We start from the raw sequence: 20,858 nt of genomic DNA on the forward strand, positions 1-20,858 counted from the left end.
AAATAAAAAATAAATTGCAACTTTTTATCTTGATATTCTGACTTTTTTCCCCTCAGAATTGTTACATGAACTCACAATTCTGACTTTTCTCTTTTTTTCTTTCTTTCTGAGAATGTCATAATTGCGAGTTTATAGCACGCAGTTGGGAGTTATAAAGTCAAAATTGTGAGATTTAAACTCGCAATTGTAAAAAAAAAAATCTTTTTTTCTGTAACTCACAATTGCGAGTTTATATCTCACAGTTCTGAGAAAAGTCAGAATTGTTTGTTTATATATTGCAATTGGGAGATTCTATGCAGTTCTCAGAAAAGTTGTAAACTCACAAATGTGAGGAAGAAAGTCAGAATTTTGAGATGAAGAAAATCACAATTACTTTCTTTTTATTTTTTTTATTCAGTGGCAGAAACTGGCTTCCATAGATTTGTGAGCTCAAAAGAAATGAAAGTTCTAAATAATAAATTTAATTTGTTCAAATTTAAGTTCGCCGTACTCAAACTAATTATTTTGAGCATTAGGTTTTACAGTGAAAAGTTGTTATATGAATCCAAGTTATTAAACTTATTATTAGGAGGACTACTATTAAGTTTCCATCACTTAATGTTATACTGTGATAAAAGCTTTAGTTATTATTGCAAATTTGATATCGTCTCATCCCTAGTTGCTAGGGCACTACTAGCTGGATACTTACCAGCCCAAGTTGAAAGAGCCTGCTCTTCAATTCTTTGATATTCTGGTCCCTAGATATCTCTCATCAAATCATGAAGAAAAGTAATAACGTACTATGCACTCTACATGATTTGAAGTTTTGCGATTATCCGCAGCACAAACGCAGTCTTTCTGCCTTCATTTCACAATTAATTGCGGGCTACACGCTAATCATCCAACTGTTTCAGTTTGTTTGTTTGTAACCAGGGCAACAAGAGAAGTACAGCAACAACAGTCGAGTCAGGCCGAAGCGGTTTGTGTTTTTGGTAACCATGAGTATTTTGCCCGCCAACATGTGCAAGCGTGTGCGTGCGTGTGCGCGCGTGTGTGCGCGTGTGTGTGTGTGTGTGTGTGTGTGTGTGTGTCCCGTCCCAGGCGGCGATTGGTTGTGATTATTCCCTGCCGGCGTTATAAGCAGTCCTCGCTCGCAGCTGCAGGGATAAAACGAGGTCTGGAGAGGCCATGATTGTGCTCTCTAAGAAATGAGGTCATGTTTTCACACCTCTTCATGTCCTGTCCTGTTACAGAATATTTATTAATAGATTTGGGTTAATATTGAATAAGCCTGATACAGGATGGACAGGTGTGTGTGTGCTGTTGACATAATCATTCAGGGACTAGTTAGATATGCAGCCGCAAAACTGCTGTTTGTCTGAATTCGAGAGGAAGTTCAGGTGCAATATTGCCTTGCGTATGTAATCATTTTTGAGGAAGTTGGCAGAGCCATCACGGTTGGTGTAGTCTCGTGTGCGGTGTAGGCCTATAACCACACGTGCTCATCTCACCAGTTCCAGGCCTGTGATATGAATGTGCTCGCTGAAGCATGGACGTTATCTTTGAATCGTACGCAAGGCAGTGTTTGGACTTTACCCTCATCAGATTTATACATTTATTTATTTTTTTTAACATTTGTTCACATCAAGTTCAAATATTTCTAAATTGTATCTATGGAAGTACTCAAATTGAGGGCTGATAATTATTTTTATATTATGGCCGATAAAATGTTTTAAAAATTCTGTAAAAAAGTCTGAAAAAAAGGAAAATTGTTTTAAATGTGCTAAAAAAACTAAATTTATGCAACACCACATTATAATGTACAGTATAAAAAATGTTAATTCTCTTTTTTAATAATTAAAGCCTTAAATCAGAGCAGAAAGTCTTAAATTCATTTAAAAAAAAATTTCCCAATAAAAAAAATCTAAACTGAAAATTTGAAATGAAGATTTTTAAGAGTTTTGTTTTCTGAGAAATTGAACATGAAGGTAGTTTATGCTTGAAACGAGAACAAATATCAATGTGAATTAAGTTGATTTTTCTGAGTCCACTGGCAGATATTTGTTTAATCATGTAATCTTACTTCACTTTGATAAATTTCTCATAAAATAAAAAAATCTTATGTCATTTTGCTTAGCAGTGTATCTTGATTTTAAGAGTCTTTAGACATTTGCCCTGAAAAAAACAAGACAAAAATAAACTTTTTGCAGTTTGATCAGAATGTTCAGTAAAAGTTATTTCCACATGCTAGTTAAATAGTTTAGTTTAGTTTAGTTAGTAAAATTAATTAAAAAGTAATTGTGATTTCTTGAAAGTTACATTTTCAGACTCATTTAGTGCTCCCTAGGCATTTATATTTTGAGAACATTGTGTTCCCTTCAACTTGGTCCTTAAATTTTCTTTATTGGCTCTTAAAATCCTCTTAAAGTCTTAAATGTACCGTCATAAAACTGTCAGAAACCCTGCTTATTGCTGTTTGATTGCTAAGTGTTATCAAATGATTAGTGTTATTTAACATTAACTTTATAATTAACTTCATAAATACATCAATAAATGATTGATTAAATGAAAATATGAGTGCGCACAATGAAATATCCAATATTGACCAATAACCGTTATGGAACAGGTATATCCTAAATCATGTGTTTTTTTTCTTTTTCATAATGTTGTTACAATAATTCTAAAAACATTTTGACTATTTGTTGCTGCAACCAAAAGTTGAGAAAATCAAAGTGAAACTAAAAATGAGAAGTCTTAGAAAATATGTCTTGAAAAGAGTTTCATCTTTTTGGTATGAATGACATTAGGCTTTAACGTGGGTGGTTCGTGAGGAAGCCTGGCAGTTTTATGAGGAAAATGTCTGAAAAGGTGCACAGAGTTCTATTGAAATACTTCCTTTACCCTCATTCGTATTTTAGTCATAATAAAAGCGATTGTGCTTACTATGTTTTGCTTTCTTTATCCAGTATTCTGCTTCTTTTAGATAATAGAATAAATCCAATGAAATCTGAGCTGCACCAGTACAGTACATCTGTCTGTATCTCTAAATCCAGCGGCCTTGATCTGTCACTGTGACCCAGCAAAGTCCTCGACTCCACGTCTCGTTTTCCACATTACCACTGTTAGATTTTACAGCCTTCTTCTGGATCATTTTATCTGAGTATTCTTTAAGTGTTGGTAGAATATCCTGCCCTAAATCAAAGCAGATACACTACTGTACGGGTTTTTAAAATGTCTTTATTTTGGTTTTTTATAAAATCAACAATTATATTATGGGAATTATTATAATTAAACAGAAATGCTGATTTAATATATTGTAAAAATGTATTTGATTCCTGTGATGCCAGGCTGAATTTCCAGCATCATTACTCCAGTCTTCAGTGTCACATGATCATTCAGAAATCATTCTAATTTACTGATTTGCTGCTCAAGAAACATTTCTTCTTCTTATCAATATTGGAAATAGTTGTACCGATTGAAATTGGGAAACTGTTGAATTCGTTTTTCAGCATTCTTTGATGAATCCTTTGTTTGTTTGTTTTTTTGTTCTAATTTTAACTTTTGAATGGTAGGGCAGGTTTTTACTTGCCTCACTGAGTATATGTGACCCTGGACCACAAAACCAGTCTTAAGTATCACGGGTATATTTGTAGCAATAGCCAACAATATATTGTATTGGTCAAAATGATCAATTTTTCTTTTATGCCAAAAATCATTAGGATATTAAGTAAAGATCATGTTCCATGAAGATATTCTGTAAATTTTCTACCATAAATATATCAAAACTTAATTTTTGATTAGTAATATGCATTGCTAAGAACTTATTTTGAACGACTTTAAAGGCGATTTTCTCAATATTAAGATTTTTTTTTTGCACCTTCAGATTCCAGATTTTCAAATAGTTGTATCTCAGCCAAACATTGTCCGATCCTAACAAACCATACATCAATGGAAAGCTAATTTATTTGGCATTTGGATGATTTCTAAATCTCAATTTCAAAAAAATTGACCGTTATGACTGGTTTTTTGGTCCAGGGTCACATATGTGGATCTATGAATATGATAATTAGCACCAGATCAGACCTGCTCCACTTTCTCTCAGTTAACTGAAGTAGTTAAATGCTACACAATGGCAGGTAGCAATATTAAATAAATGGTTATCGTTATGTCACTCATTGCAGTGTTGAGAATGAATCCGTTCAATGTATTCAAATTCTGAATGGATAATAGCTTAGAATGCGTGTAAAAAGCGCTCCACTTACAATCACTGAAAACCCGTCACTCATCTTACGCGATCTCATTCTATTATAATCACTGAAGCTCTACACTGTACGATGAATCTCTTATTTACATTGTGTCTACACCTTGTTTGTTATAATGAGGGGATTGGCGAGCTTGCAGAACCCAGCATTGAACAACACTCTGCCGTTTTGAGCAGTAGAGTAGATTCTGACTGACTTAAATGCCTCTGATTGGCCATTGAGTTCAAGAAACCAATAGAGATGTCTGTGATTGGCTACAATGCTCAATGCTTCAAAAACACACTGTAAATAGAAACCTTTGACCAGATGTGAAAAGCCCGCCTGCAGGCTTACTTGGTTAAATGTTGGTGACCGCAGGAAACAGTGGCTGCTGTTTCAAACCACATCTTTGGTAAACTGCAGTTTTAAGGAGAAAATACTCCGCAGTGGTGTTGACTGATGAATTTGCACAGGGTTCGTCTTTAAGCTTATTAAAAACACCAGATTTGATAGACGTGCAAACAACATTAAAACTTGATTTCACCACAGGAGGGTTTAACAGTTACGCTGCCTTTTATTCATCTCACTTTTTTTGTATCACAATTAATCATCAGCCAAAATGGTATGTTTGTGAAAGCCCCAGGAGGCAGGGAAGGACTCAACGAAACGTTGATATGCCCAGTCAGTTTCTGAAGGAGTGCCTTCAGACTACATTATCCAAGGACCTCTGATTTATAAAGTCAATAAAATTTTTATTTTAATTATTTCTCTTTCTCAATGGACGTTATTCTTTCCTGCCTTCTGGCACATGTTTTTTTTTAATGTAATATTGACAACAGTGTTCAGGAGGAGTTGAGGCATGTTTTGTCTGTTTGATCTGCCAGACCCAGTGGTTATCAGGGAGGCACTGGGGCTCTGTGAAAACCACCCCTCAAAACTCAAGGGTATTTTTGGATAAATGTTTTTTTTGGTTTCCATATCCATATTTTTTTAATCTATCACCCATCAAAACAATCTTCCTCCCATAATAAATTACCCCACACAGAAAGGTTAATTTGCACTGAGACTTAAATAACTCCCACAAACCCACTCATGATGTTTCCTGACAGAATAATAAATAAGCTCTGGCATATGCACTTCATGATTATCTTGACCTTGGTGTGGAATAATCTGACGTTAGAAGAGAAAATGGTTGCCTGTCTTCCTAATGACCCCATAAACTTCCCCACCGGCATGCCTGATCTATCTGGATCCAGTTTCAGGATCTCACTTCAAAGCATTAAAGGGATCGTTCACCCAAAAATGAAAATTCTGTCTTTAATTACTCACCCTCGTGTCATTCCAAACCCAGAAGACCTTCTTTCATCTTCAGAACACAAATTAAGATATTTTTGATGAAATCTGAGAGCTCTCAGACCCTGCATAGACAGCAACGCAACTGACACATTCAAGGCCCAAAAACGTAGTAAGGACATCATTAAAATACACAAATCAGTGGTTCAACCGTAATTTTATGAAGCGGCAAGAATACTTTTTGTGCGCAAAGAAAACAAACTTCTCGTAGCTTCATAAAATTACGGTTGAACCATGGATGTCACATGGATTATTTTAATGATGTCCTTACTACCTTTCTGGGCCTTGAACGTGTCAGTTGCGTTACTGTTGGTGGAGGGTCAGAAAGCTCTCAATTTCATCCAAAAATATTTTAATTTGTGTTCTGAAGATGAATGAAGGTCTTCTAGGTTTGGAACGACATGATAATGACAGAATTTTCATTTTTGGGTGAAGTATCGCTTTAAGTAAAATGCAGCACACATTTAACTTTACGAACTTCAGTACAAAATTCGACAGCTTGAAAACAGAGTGAACCAATTCTTGTGTGTCAGCTTGTCTTGTTTTTTTTTAGAAATGCTAGGGCAAATTGTAACACTTGACTAGCGCTTTCTTTGTGACAGTTGCTCCTTGTTGTGCGTTGTCTGAATGTAGAGGTTTTCTAACAGCACAGGCAGGTTGATGACTCTGACGTATGATGGTTTATAGCTCAAACCAGCTTCTGGTGTCGATTCGCTTCCTATGGCCGGTTAGGGTTCTCTGGATCTCAACTCTGTGTTGCTAGGCAACAGATATTTTTATCCAGGCTTCATTTTTATGTCAGAATATAATCTGGTATGATGGCATCCTAAATTAAAAAAATAATAATTCAATATGTTTTTTTTAAGTTTTTTTTTTTTTTTTTGTCACAACCTGTGGCATGAGCAAAATATAATCTGCATATTTTTTTTGTTTCTTTCAGGAAACGAGGAATAGAAGTTGTTCAGGTAAGTGGATCTCACCTCAACTAAATTTGTTTCAGATGTTTATCTAATGTGTGAAATCACAGACTAAAATCACTAACATTATTCTGGCGTCCAGAAGTCTTTTCCCATTCATTATCTCCATAGTCATTTCAGAAAATTCTTTGGTAAAGATTTCCTGTGCCATGTTTCATTCAACTTGGAATTTCCAACATTTCTTCAAACTTGATTTGAAGTTGGAAAAGTTATTGGTGGATCTTTCTACAGCATTATGGGTAGTGTAGTACTTCCCTTGAAATTTAGCAACAGTGTGCAACACACATACACACATACACACACACACACACACACACACACACACACATATATATATATATGCATGCAAGTATAAGTAAACAAACAACATAGTTAGACACCATTTTCAATTGTTAAAATTTAAGTTTTAAATGTTAAAATTGTCATTCACAGAGCTTCATGGGATTCTTGTGGTTTCTCTTATTAAAGCCATTAGGTACACAGTCTTATACTTTTGTCTTTTTGTCTGATTTAAAAAAAAAATTTCTTACTTCCAGTAAAATGTTGTGATTGACCTTGTAGCTGGCTGGTATTTAGCGCTTTAAAAAAGACTTTAAAAAAATGCCTATGGGAAAAATACTTCCTGCGCAAAGACCACTGAAAAAGTGAGCGGGCACTTAATACACTGTATTAAACATTAAAAATAAAGCTGACTTGTGGCTTCTGGCATTTAGCAAGCTTTAACAACAACTGTGTTCATTTATAAGTCTGTCTTGAAAGGTTTATAGGGAGTATGTTTAGAAGTAGTTTACAGTAGAAGCAGAAAGATGTGTTGGGCATGCAGCTGTTTGCGTATTACAGTGGACAGATGAGCTGAAAATGTGAATGAAATGCTGAGGGCCTGTTGATAATCTTACTGGCTGCAGCTCTGTTCCTAATTCTTTGGAGATTAAGCAGGTGTTTAGCACTGAAAAGTGCTAAACACAAAATGTTTCTGTCTCTTTTTCTGTTCAGTTTGTTTTTGAAAGCAGAAAGTGTGGTTAGCTTGTTTTCATTTTGAGAAACTGTTTTGATAGTAAAGCCCAAATTGTTCTCATTGGTTTTGGCTAAGCATGCTAATGTTAACATTTGAACAATCAACAAACCCAAGGTCTGTTAAGTGTTCCTTTCACTATGAGACCACAGCAAAATCCTTGCCAGTAAAACGAACATTGTGTTTCAGCAAATGACGACAATAATTACGAACTTTTATAGATCCTCACAGACTTGGATGTTAAAGATCATGGACTCTCACTTTGCATTACAACTGAGCATCAATTGAGAGAGAGATAACTTACAGAGACGTGTTATGTAGATAGTTCCTCCAGTAATACAAGTTCTGGGTAATACTTTCTGGACTGAACACAGTAAGCTGTTGTTGGAACCAAAATATCATAGAGGCTTAACAGCCACATAGTAAACCCATGCATTATAAAAGTTTAGTTGTCCGATTCAGAGTTCTGTTGTTTGACCTTGTTTGCTCTTAGCAACGTCATCACTTTCCGTGTGCGTGTTTGACATTCACTGTAATCGGGGGTCACATCAATGCATGCGAATATCTAAAAAGCAAGAAGTCCCTTGAGGCTGACCTCACGTCTTTTTATTTAAGTGTGGGAAAAACAAAGGCAGGAGTCTCTGGTGAATAAATAGCCCAGTATTGGCTCCTTGGAATTGCCTTCAACACACACACACTCACACACACACACACACTTGAGCACATGTACTTTTGACTTTTTCTATTGAACTTCAAGTAAAGTTCAAACAAAAATTGGGTCCGAGAATCCCATACACTTTCATTGTATTGAAAACATATAGAAACCAAATATTCTTGAAAATATTTGTTTTGTGTTTCACAATCATACACTGTGACTGACCCCAAAAGCATTATTATTTTTTTTTTGGTTTGGTTTTAAGAAATTAATAGTTTAACAGTGACAGTGAAGACATTTAAAATGTTACAAAATATTTCTGTTTAATGTTTTTTATTTATTTCTCTTATTTTTAACTTTGTTAATCAAAGAATCCTGAAAAAGTATCACGGTTTCCACAAATATATAGCTGTTTTCAACATTGATGATCATAATAAGAAATTCTTCATAACATTATTGTCAATAAATTACATTTAAAAACATCATAATATAATTAAAACATTTTAGTATTTTTTACAGTATTTTTATCAAATAAATGCAGTCATGGTGAGTGTAAGAATTATTATTTTTTTTACCAACCTCAAGTATTTTAACAGTACAGTAATGTAATAGTAACAGTAAAAATTAATAGTAATAATTTTACTCTTTCTCTGACCTAACACAATATTTTAGGATTTTTTTTTCTAGCTTGTGGCCTATTTTTAAAACTTATTTGCTGGTGTGGAATGTCCTCACATCTAAACTGTAAAAGAAAAACAAATACTGTAAAAATACGGCACAATGTACAGCATTCATTTAAAGGAATTTTCTGTATTGATTTTTACAGGTTTCACCTGTATTTTGAATTTTGCATTTTAGAGTTATTGGAAACATCTTTGAAATTACTGGACAATGTCTTGGCAGAATTAATTATTTAATTAAGCAAATATTTAATTTTATTTTTTTTAGCATTTTTACAATGTTACCAAGGACAGTTTGTGAAATCGAACGTAACAAAACAAACCTCGGTCAGAATTTGTATTGTTGTTGTTATAATAATGCTCGTCATCTCTTTTCCTCTTCTGTACATTGTTGGCCAATCTTGTTATGTCGGTGTAATCCAGTAAAGTCGTAATACATTCAACCACATTAACCTGCACAATGACTTCATCAGGCTCATTTCCTCGCTAAACGCTACATGATTCATGTTTAATCCTCCAGCTTTGAGGCTGTGAGACTAAATTAGGATGAAGAACGTTTCCTGTTCCTCTCAAATGCATTGGTCCACGAAGAATCCTCTAGGTCCTTTTTTTTTTTTTTCTTTTGACTGATGCATTTGCATGGGCATAATGTGATGAATAATTAGTCAAGGCCCTCTATCATGGTTTTCAGCCATTTACTGTGGTCAACTTCATATGCTCCACATTATTCCCAGAGATACAGACTCTAGGGTACGTATCTATCTTCTCAGTGTGCTTTTATTCTAATTTCTCGCTTATTTTCTAAAATGGATCCATCTAACATGAACACTGTCTGGGAAGAGTGTCAATATTTCATGAATGAGGGAAGATTAAAGAGCGATGACATCAGCAGCCCCCTGCTTCTTCTTTCTTCTATTCAAGACTGTTTTTGGTTCTACAAATGAAATTTTACTGTAGATGCAGCAAATGGAATATTTTACTGTAGATGTTTATTTAAAGTCAACCGGATGTCAAAATTAATGCTATTTATTGACACGCTATTGATCAGTACAAATTATTCCAAAAAAGATGTCTTTGTAATTTTGCATCAAAATGTAACAACTTGCTCTGCCTCCAAAATAATTTCCTTTTCAGCTGACATCAGCAAGGCCATTAATGGCATAGTTCACCCCAAAAATTCAGAAGTTTTGTTCATATTTGTAATGAAAAAAAGAGATTTGCAAGCAATTAAAATGTAATGCTTCATAAAAACTGAGGTGGTACCTTTTGAAAAGGTACTAATTTTTACACTTAAGCTACTAATATGTATCTCATATGCACCTTTAGGGGTAAATGTGTACCTTTTGAAGCCCCAGTGACAGCTTTTGTGCCTTTTGTTTTCTGAGAGCGTATGTAAAACGTATTTAAATTAGGCTTTTATTCACATATAAACACTGATCAACATCAGATGTGGTAAATTGCATTACAGGCTTTAAGACCTGCATTTGGTCTTTAAAGCCTGTAATGCAAACCTGCTTTTGTTTCTTATTAATGTTAAAGAGCAAACATTCACTTCTCTTGACTGAATAACTTCAGTAGCTTTAATGTGAATGAAGTTAATGTATATTAATGTATTCTATTGTTTTTCTATGTAAACACGTGCTAGACGTGTATGACTATCACGCTCACGTCTTGCATCTTTTGCAGCGTCTCGCACACGAGCGCCACATTTTTAATCAACTTTTACACGCAGCGCCTCTTATCAATGTCTGTTCCAAAACAGTGGACCAATCAGAAGACCCCAGAGGCGGGGCAAGTGCTTCGAGTTTTTTTTTTTACAGTAGCAAGCTGGCATGGCAAATGTTTTATTTGACGGCATTTTGCGCTGCATGTTTTTTTAAAAAACATTCATGAGCGCTACGTCTCAAGTTTTTAGAGACAGACGTGTCCTGTATGAACAAATAATCATAGAATTGAAAAGGCAACATTTATTATTATGCTCCAAATGTTAAACCGCTATCAAATCGGCCTCACCCAGGCAGAAATGCACTTCTTTGTGTTTTTTTTTTTTTTCTTGTGGTTCATTAATGGCTTACTTTCAAAGCTGCTGCTGCTGCTTCTAATCATCTCTTGTCCTGATGATTTTAACTCTGAATGACAGCTTTAGGGCATTACTGGGCGAACAGCTCACCTAAATTCATCTTTGGGTTTTATTCTGCACGTCTCCCTCCGGCAGCCATCTGCGGGCATGAGTCATCGGTGCAGCGCCGGGTCAGTCTCTGACCTCTGCCTGCTCATTTCTGCCATCGGCTCTCAGGATGTTGTATTAATGACAGGAGGAATCTGACATGCTGTGAATAGGTATAGAATAAAATTGGTTATTTATTTGCTTATAAATTTTGTTCGGTTGCTTGTGGTTTCTGGCTGTGTAAGTGAAAATAAACCATGGAGAGGCATTTTAATGCAGAGACGGATGTCACAGGTCATGTAGTGGCTTGAGTAGCAGGCAGACAGACGTTGGTGTTTTGTTACTTGTGTCTCGGATGGCGTAAAGCATCATGAACAACGGATTGGTCGTGTGTCTCTACACAGACATGAATGGAGAAAAGGAAGCGGCTCTTAGCATCATGAATAACATGACACAAGATATTACCATTTGGAGAAGTATTGAAAAACTTGCACATTATTTGCCAGTGACTAACTAAACAAACATCTAAACTCCAAGAACTGTTTAAAGAGCAAATGAAGAAATATGGATAAATTAACAAAAAACGTTTAACTGGCAAGTCTAGTGAATGATTTTGTAATGATTTTATTAGAGAATTTATTTAATGCAACACTGTTTGTGTGTGAAGTACAGTTATCAATAATATTTATTAATTAAAAACAATTGTAAATAAATGTAATTATAAATAATTCATTTTTATTTATTAATTTGTAATATGAAAATGGTTAAATAAAAAACACTATCAAATAAAAATAATAAATAAATTCATATAATATTTTAGACATTTGTAGTATTTTTCAAACTATAATTGGGCTGTATACATTAAATTATACAGCTGCCATATATGTATGTGTGTGTGTGTGGTTAATGAATGCAAAAATATATACAGACCTCTACCAAAAACTCTGCTTATTATTGTAAAGTAGAAACTTTATCATTATTAATTAACTTATTATTGTTATTATTATTATTAATGATGGGGATGATACTAATAATAGTTTTTATATTTTTGTTATAGCAGTGTTTTAAGTAGTTTACTCATTTAATGTTGTGAACAAAACTCTTTGAGATTTATATGAGTGTTATATTGATATTAAAATACCTTTTTTATAACAGCATAACAAAGCTCTGCTCTCAAATGTAAAATTCTCTCTACAATACACTGTACAGTGCAACAGTTGAGATGAGATTTCCTCATAAATGTATGATGAAATACCTGTACTGGTAAGAACTGATCTGATCTGATTATATCACTCTATTGATTTTCCAGCACCTGTCTTTATGAAGTATTATGCACGGAGTAACTCTGTAGTATATTCTATATTCGAGATCTCTCTCCTGTTATTTTATAGCCCCTCCGCGTGAAGGAGGAGCTGCTGTTTAGCCAACAAACTGTCTGAGAGAGAGAGTTGTGGTGTTGTACCTTGCTTCGCAGGGACAAACGCACAATAGTAGGCCGTCAGGGGTGTGTTTCCACTGTCCACATAGGGCTTGTGGTGGAACGGCCTGTCCGTGTACAGTAAGCATGAGATTATCAGAGGCAGAACAGGTTTGTCAGCACATCAGCACCTTGGGATTTGAGCTCGGTCTCTTAACATCGATGCCTGACCACTTGGGGGACGGCCCATGCTGGAAACAAGTGGAAGGGAAAAAACAACTAAATATAAAGCTGCTTTGGAAAGTCAGATGGGTTTAAACATTCAACCATACAAGGAAATAGATTGTGTCCCTGCAGCTCTCGGCCATAAATAGTCTATTGCAATTTTTTTTTTTTTTAATGTAAGGGTATTGTGCAAATTGATTTTAAACATGCCACTGGTTTAATCTGTCACCAAGTGAAAGGGAAATCTTTAGGGCAATTCTTTAAAAAAAACTGTTTCCTTTTTTTTTCTGATACTGATTTTTTTTATGTAATAAATAAATATATATAATAAATACACATTGATTGAGTGATTGATTGATTCATTCATTCATTGAATTGACCAGTTTTTAATGAGTCAAAAAGATTCACACAAATCAGTCACAAATGTAAATCATGGTCACAAGCATTAAGCATGATATAAAAGATGTGATCACATTTTACTGGTATTCATAGCACTGGTCAAGCTAAATGTTTTAGTCATTTTGTGTCATATTTAATCATACAGAAATGACAGGGTGGATTTCTAGGTAGGTACCAGTTTTCGGAGATTCAAAAACAGCTCGAGTAAGGATTCGGCTTTTTGATCAAATCATTGAAAAATATAATGGAAACATTATGTACTTTTTTTTTTTTTTTTGTACACTCAAAAAACACCTTCTTTATAATGGTATAAGATGAAAACACGATCATATAATATTCTAAAATAGCCAACTACAAGGTACATTTATATGTGACACTATAACACATTTATTGTTTACATTAGTTATTCATTAACTACTGTCGTGACCGGTAATATTTTTGTACTCTCTATTCCACTGCAGCCATGCTAACTTGCTGTGGACATGGATAAGTTTATCAAAGTCAGCAATACTGCTTTAAATTAGTTGGTTTATAGCATTATATATCCTGTTTTCAATTCCAGAATCACAACCAGTAGTGTAAATATTCTTTTTAACTTTTAAAAATTACCAAAATTTATTTGGTAAATAAAGTAAAATAAATAAATATCAAATTATACATAGTTATAATTTAGTTTTCCTATTTTGCTGGTAAAAGTGGTAAAATGCTTATGCAACAATTTATGAGATTTAAAAAAGAAAAGTGTTTTTTTAAATTTATTTATTTTTTTTAGATGAAAACATTTCTGGTTACTCAAGTCAAGTCATCTTTATTTATATAGCGCTTTTAACAATACAGATTGTCAAAGCACTTAACAGTATCAAATTGGAGGATAGAGTGTGAGTAATGTATAATGATAAGATTAAACACTCAATTTTCAGTTAAAGGCATTTCATTATTGAATTCAGAGATGTCATTGTTTAGCTCAGTTCAGTTTAAATAGTATCTGTGCAAACAAATCGACGATAATTGCTTGAAATTAAGTGTCCCCAACTGAGCAAGCCAGGCGACAGCGGCAAGGAACCAAAACTCCATCGGTGACAGAATGGAGAAAAAAACCTTGGGAGAAACCAGGCTCAGTCGGGGGGCCAGTTCTCCTCTGACCAGACGAAACCTGCAGTTCAATTCCAACCGCAGCCATGTCAGATTGTGTAAAGGGCTTATCTGATTCCCGTGGTCTTGTCCCGATGGAGCATTTTAATTTATGATTTAATGTATTTGTTATATTTGTGTTACTCAAGTAACCCATGTTCTCTGAATATGGAACGAGACGCTGTGTAGCTTTACGCATTGGGAACGCCCTGTGGGTGTGCCGGTTGTCTGAAGCCCTTATAGAATCACACCAATTTATTGACTGGTGTGGAATGTCCTCACATTTCACACGTTCTTACGTCGCCTCCTTATACTGGTGAACGCGCCATCAACTCCTCAGATTTCTCTGCCGAAAAAGGCCCCTTATCGGCAGCGTGAGGAGCTTGGCAGCCAACGCAGCGTCTCATTCCCTATTCAGAGAACATGGGTTACCCGAGTAACCCGAGACGTTCTCTTTCATAGGTTCACTCAATGCTGCGTAGCTTTATGCACTGGGAAAGATATACCGAACACACCAAGCTAAAAAACGCTGCCCTGCCTGGCCCGACTACAAACCAGATGGCATACGAATACGAGTACACGAATGCCCTGGAGCCTCAAGTGGGCCAGAGCAGCATCCATGCACTTCGTGAACGTCCTCTGTGCCAAAGCCAGGCCAAAGGGAAGGACCTTGTACTGGTAAGCTTTTTCCCCAAAAGCAAACCGAAGGAACTTCCCGTGCCACCGAACGACCTGAATATGAAAATAGGCATCGACAGTGACAAACCAGTCCCCCGCTCGAATCTGTGATCTAATAGCCTTCAGCGTCAACAAAGTTCAACCGCAAGGAGAAACAAAGTTTCGCTAACACAGTCGGTGAAGTGCAAATGAAGAATTCCAAGAAAAACGATCTGAAATCGGGCCAGAAAAACCTATGAAAGAGAATGTTTTTGGGGTTTGATATGACACAAGGGTGAATAAAGGATGACAGATTTTTTTTTTTGGGTGAACTGTCTCTTTAATTACAGTCCTATCTGCAAAAGTGACTCAACTTCAACACAATTTGTTTCATGTTGTTTTTCTTGAACTCAAATTCTACAGACATATTCATATGCCAGCCATGCATTATTATTATTATTATTATTATTATTATTATTATTATTATTCTGGAAACATAGACAGTAGTATCAGTAGACAATTTGTTCAGTACATGTAGTGCTAATCTGTATTAAACTCAGTGGTATTTAACATCATTAACCTTTGACCTTGTCAGCACTGCTGTAGATTCATGCTCTGAGTGTAAATGATGACCTTTCCCGTTCTCTGCAGCTTGACCTGAGTCAGCCATTAGAGGAGCAGGGTCCCCTGGACGTCATCATTCACAAGCTAACAGACCTGATCCTGGAGGCGGACCAGAATGACACCCAGTCCCTGTTGCTGGTCCAGCGTGTGCAGGTGAGAGGCATGCGGAGGGCCTGTCTGAGCATGTGTGCTGTGCTCTTCAGCCCCTGCCTCGATTTACAGCTCTGATTAAGATGCAGGAATTTCAATCTGATTAAAGGCTGGAATAAACTACAAGATTTTTGCATAAAGTTTCAGTCTTATTTTTATTTTTAGAAAGAGACAATATGTAGTTTTTCTTTTATATCTAGTTTCAGTGTTCCAGCCTCAAATTATAGGGATGTGTTGGTACAGTAATATACTGACACAATGTAATATAATTTAAAAAATTCTTTACATATTGTATTATAATTTATGTATACATTCGTTTCCTACAGTTCAGTTCCATGACTTCTGAAATTCAAAAATAACACAATATAATTATATTGTTACAAAATATTTCTCTTTTGAATATATGCTGTTCTTTTGAACTTTTTATTCATCGAAGAATCCTGAAAAAGGTATCACAGGTTCCAAAAAAATATTAAGCAGCGCAGCAGTTTTCAATATTGATAATAAATCAGCATATTAGAATGATTTCTGAAGGATCATGTGGCACTGAAGATTGGAGTAATGGCTGATAAATTCAGCATTGCATCACAGGAATAAATTCTAATTGAAATATATGAAAATAGTAAACAGTTATTTTAAATTGTAATATTTTAAAATTTTTGGAATTTTTGATCAAATATAAATGCAGCCTTTGGGAACAGATTTCTTTCAAAAACATAAAAAAAGACATAACATTTATAGTTGTTCCAAACTTTTGACTGCATGTGTGTATATTTTTATATATATAATTTTAGTATATACTGTGATAACATTGCACAAAAGACCTTTCTACTTTAATTCAGCTTCCCATCCTACAACTTTGTTTTTGTTTTGTTGTCTTATGAAATGTCACCTCAGGTACTCACCTCTAAATGAGAACGTAAGAGCGCTGAGCCTCTTAATGTTCTTAAACAAAGCTCTCTCCTAAGACTCTGCTCTCACTAAGCATGCGCTTAATGTATATTGCATAGATTTACGTAAGACACAGAATGATCTGTACACTGATATATTCACTTCTTTTCCCATTTAATAATGTTTCTTCACACATTCTCATGTGTGTTGATTTGATCTAACAATCTGTACACTGGGATCAGCGACTAAATTTCCCATCAATGACAGTAAATGACTGATGGAAATAGTAAAACATGAGAAAAGAATGCATTTCCTCATATTCTGTCAAATGTTATCATATGACTGGAGTGAATGGGGGCAGTGGAGAGAAAGACGGTGAGTGGTTATGTCATGCTAACTGAATGCAAGACTGCGAGGTTGTTTCTTTTATATAACAGCAGTGTAACAAGCTTCATGTGTACATGTTTTTGTATGTGTGACGAGTTCATACATGTTAGATAACTGGCTTTTAAAAACACAAGTAAGTAATGTTAGAAGTTAGTCACGTTATTGACTACTATCTCCTGTATGCCTTCCTTGTTGTGACCTGTTCTACTGGTCTTGCAGGATTATATTGACGCTCACCCAGAGACCATCATTCTTGACCCACTTCCAGCTATCCGAACTCTACTGGACCGCTGCAAATCCTACCAGCTGGTGCACAGGATAGAGGACTGCATGAGAGGTACTGTGATCCAGCACCAATTTTCAGGTTATACCAATGGTGATCTGCCCAACTACAAGAAGCACCGAGTTTGTAGTTGAATGGGGTGAACTTTATAAAGTAATGGTCTGGTCAGAGCTGTAACACAGCAGTTGGCATGTTGAACTGTGGTGCTCTTGCAGGTAAAACCGGTTTGAGTCTGACCTGCAACATGTTCATATTCCGTTCTTTCGCTTTGCTTAAAAGAATAGTTCTGACAACATGTTAATTGCTGGTATAATTTACTCACCCATTATCTTTGTACTTTCTTGTGTGGAACCAAAAAGGTGTATTTAAAGAATATCTTCCTGACTGCTCTTTTTCATATAATGGAAGAGAATGGGGACTGGGGCTGTCGAGATCCAAAATTACAAAAATTACAAAAAACTCATGCAGTAATTTTGAAGCCATATGATAGTTTCGTGTGAAAAACACAGAAATTTAAGTCATTATTCACTGGAAATCTTAACATCCACCTTATAGGTCTGCATGTTCATTCGGAAAGTAAACAGTATCTGATTTGTTTGTGAATTAATTGCTCTTTGAATTTAATTTTGTAAATACAACCCGAATTCCGGAAATGTTGGGACGTTTTTTTAAAATTTAAATAAAATGAAAACTAAAAGACTTTCAAATCACATGAGCCTATATTTTATTCACAATAGAACATAGATAACATAACATAAATGTTTAAATGGAGAAATTTTACACTTTTATCCACTAAATAAGCTAATTTTAAATTTGATGCCTGCTACAGGTCTCAAAAAAGTGGGCACAGGGGCAACAAAGGGCTGAAAAAGCAAGACATTTTGAAAAGATTCAGCTGGGAGAACATCTAGCAACTAATTAAGTTAATTGACATCAGGACTGTAACATGATTAGCTATAAAAGGGATGTTTTAGAGAGGCAGAATCTCTTAGATGCAAAGATGGGCAGAGGCTCTCCAATCTGTGAAAGAGTGCGTGAAAAGATTGTGGAATACTTTAAAAACAACGTTCCTCAGCCCTGATGCAGTTTATGTGCATATATCCGGAACAGAGATGGGCCAAAAAGGAAAAAAACAACTATCCATTGCCGATAGTGAATTATAAATTAATTTATTATTGCACAGTATTGTGATACTTCAGCTGGTATAGTATCGTAACTAGTGGTGGGCATAGATTAATTTTTTTTAATCTAGATTAATCTCACTGTAATCTTGGAATTAATCTAGATTAAAATGGCTCATTTGAATTCTGCCAAGTAGATCAGAATAAATTCACTACTAGTAGTAAACAACTAGCAGTCATCAAGAATTTAATATTGATAATAACATTGAAGACATTGCATGATTATTCCTTAAAGATAAGATTTTAATAGTTTTAGTAGTAGTAGCCTATTACGTTCTGCCCAATGTCTTCAAGTGAAACCGAACTTTTATTTTGACCGTGAGGATAGTTTTTCTCAAATGAAACGCTCGAGTGCTCGTGAAGTGACTCTCAGAGCAGTTCTGGAGATGTTGTTCATGTATTTATGTCCTCATTTAGTGAGACGACAGACGTTAATATCACCGCAAGCCTCACGCGGTCTTCTGTATGAGTAGTGAACAAACCCGTGCGTCTGCGCCATACATTAACACAGAGACACACAGAAGTCATATTTAAATAGACGTTTTGCGGCTTAATATTTACAAATAGGAGTGGGAGTGTGCTCACTTGTGTGTGCGCTTAAGTTTGTGTGTGTGTGCGCGTGTGTGTGTGTGTGTGTGTGTGCGAACCGGGGCGGAACTCCGCTGTGCGCGCGATACAGAGAGCGCGACCATGTAACGTAGAGACAGAAATGACTTGCCGATTTCCATTGGGAAGCTTCTTAAAATAAATTTTCCTGAAGCAAACCCGGCGGCTTCATAGCTGCATCCATGTTAGCACGCATACACACAGGTTCGAAGACTCGTTCTCGCCCCCTACAGTGCTATTCGGCTAGGTATACATCCGTGCTAAAATATCGAGGTGAAAGTCATCATAGCTTGCGTAGTATAGACCCAGCTCCCAACCCAACTTTGAGAATAATTAACGGCGATATTTTTTTTTATCGCCCGATAAGAGTCTCACGTTAACGCAGCACGTTAACGCCGATAACGGCCCACCACTAATCGTAACATGTTTATGGTATAGTGACAACCCTGCATTTCACCATTCATTGCAATTGCATAGAAAAATGTGACAAGTACATTTAAAATTATTCGTTTTGTATTCCAGAAGAAAGCCATACAGGTTTAATGCAATATAAGGCTGAGCAATTAATGACACTTAATAATGAACTCATTTTTGGGTGAACTAATCTTTTAAATATAGCAGCCTCACCTCCCCTCCACAGAAAGCATTTGGTTCTTCTCTGAGCAGGCGCGTATGTTCATCTATATTTGTCTTTGTGGGCATCATGTGTGTCCGGGCTCTATTGAACCAGACGTGACAGATGGTTATGTAACAAAATCATCTGTAAGCCCCCAGTCTGTGTCTCTCCTTTTCTTCTTTTGCCCTGATATCAGAGCCTCCCACTCTTTATCTAGCAAAAACATGAAAGACATGTTCAGTTACGCTGCAAACATTTAAATCATAGTAATAACATGATATGTCTCTAAATACATATGCGATTAATTGTTATTAATTTGGTGTAAGTATTTTCTGAAAAAGACCCAAAATGAAGAATTCAGAAGGTAGCATTGTCTTTAAATTAAATTAAATTAAATTAAATTTATTTATTTAATTGTATTTATTTTTTGACAAATCATGGCCCTTGTCATGTTTTGCCCTATAAGTATCCCTTTTTAGACACTGTGTCAAGATTAAAAGTAGTTTACTTTTTGTGTTTGTGGATTACCAGTAGACTCACAAAAAGCTTTCTCCAATTATGGGAGAATTATTCTAACAATTTTCATTTAGTAAACGCATTAAACCGCAACACGTTAAATTGACAGCTCAATGTGAAGCATGCTGCAATGTAAATGTTAGATTGGATTGTGTCAGCACTTGCAGATAACACAACTACCAAATTACACCCTGGCCATCTGTCACCCTCTCTGTTTGTTTGGTCCTCTCACATTCACAGGCGGACACAGTGCCACATCCCTCTCTTTAGCAACAGTAAGCATGTCTGACAGTGGTTACCATAGCAACACAAGTGGCAGCCACTCTAGATATTCTAAGCATAGCAGCGTTCACACCATATTGGGTAAAGTAGTTTTCGGTGTTGACTGAGATATATTTATAATCAACATTTCTCACATCTACACTTCATTTTTTGACTAAATGTCTTGCAATGCATTGTGGGGTTTTATGCTTGTATGATTTTATGCAACGTCAGTGTTATTGTCTGCTAAGAATGCATACTGGCACTGATTTTAAAAACATTTTTAAAAATATGCATAAAAATGCAAGGGTCTGCCAGTGGATAGTAATCTCACACAATTAATGTAGTTTATTTTGGGGTATTATTGGTTAGTCTTAGGACTGCACAATTAATCGAAATAAAATAGAAACTGCGATTATGGCTTAGTGCGATTATCAGATCACAGAAGTT

The 20,858-nt window shown here is 35.5% G+C and overlaps 1 protein-coding gene across 2 annotated transcripts in view; it reads left to right on the forward strand.

The window, feature by feature from the left end:
• itpk1b (inositol-tetrakisphosphate 1-kinase b) overlaps window positions 1–20,858 on the forward strand; it is a 48,648-nt gene that overhangs the window by 14,472 nt on the left and 13,318 nt on the right. For both annotated transcript variants that reach the window (XM_058748685.1, XM_058748684.1), the window contains exons 3-5: window positions 6,514–6,538; window positions 15,545–15,670; window positions 17,165–17,282. In XM_058748685.1, coding sequence (XP_058604668.1) covers window positions 6,514–6,538; window positions 15,545–15,670; window positions 17,165–17,282 — 269 coding nt within the window. The remainder of the gene's footprint in view (window positions 1–6,513; window positions 6,539–15,544; window positions 15,671–17,164; window positions 17,283–20,858) is intronic.

Source organism: Onychostoma macrolepis, chromosome 17 (genome assembly GCF_012432095.1).
Source record: "Onychostoma macrolepis isolate SWU-2019 chromosome 17, ASM1243209v1, whole genome shotgun sequence".
Lineage (NCBI taxonomy): Eukaryota > Metazoa > Chordata > Actinopteri > Cypriniformes > Cyprinidae > Onychostoma > Onychostoma macrolepis.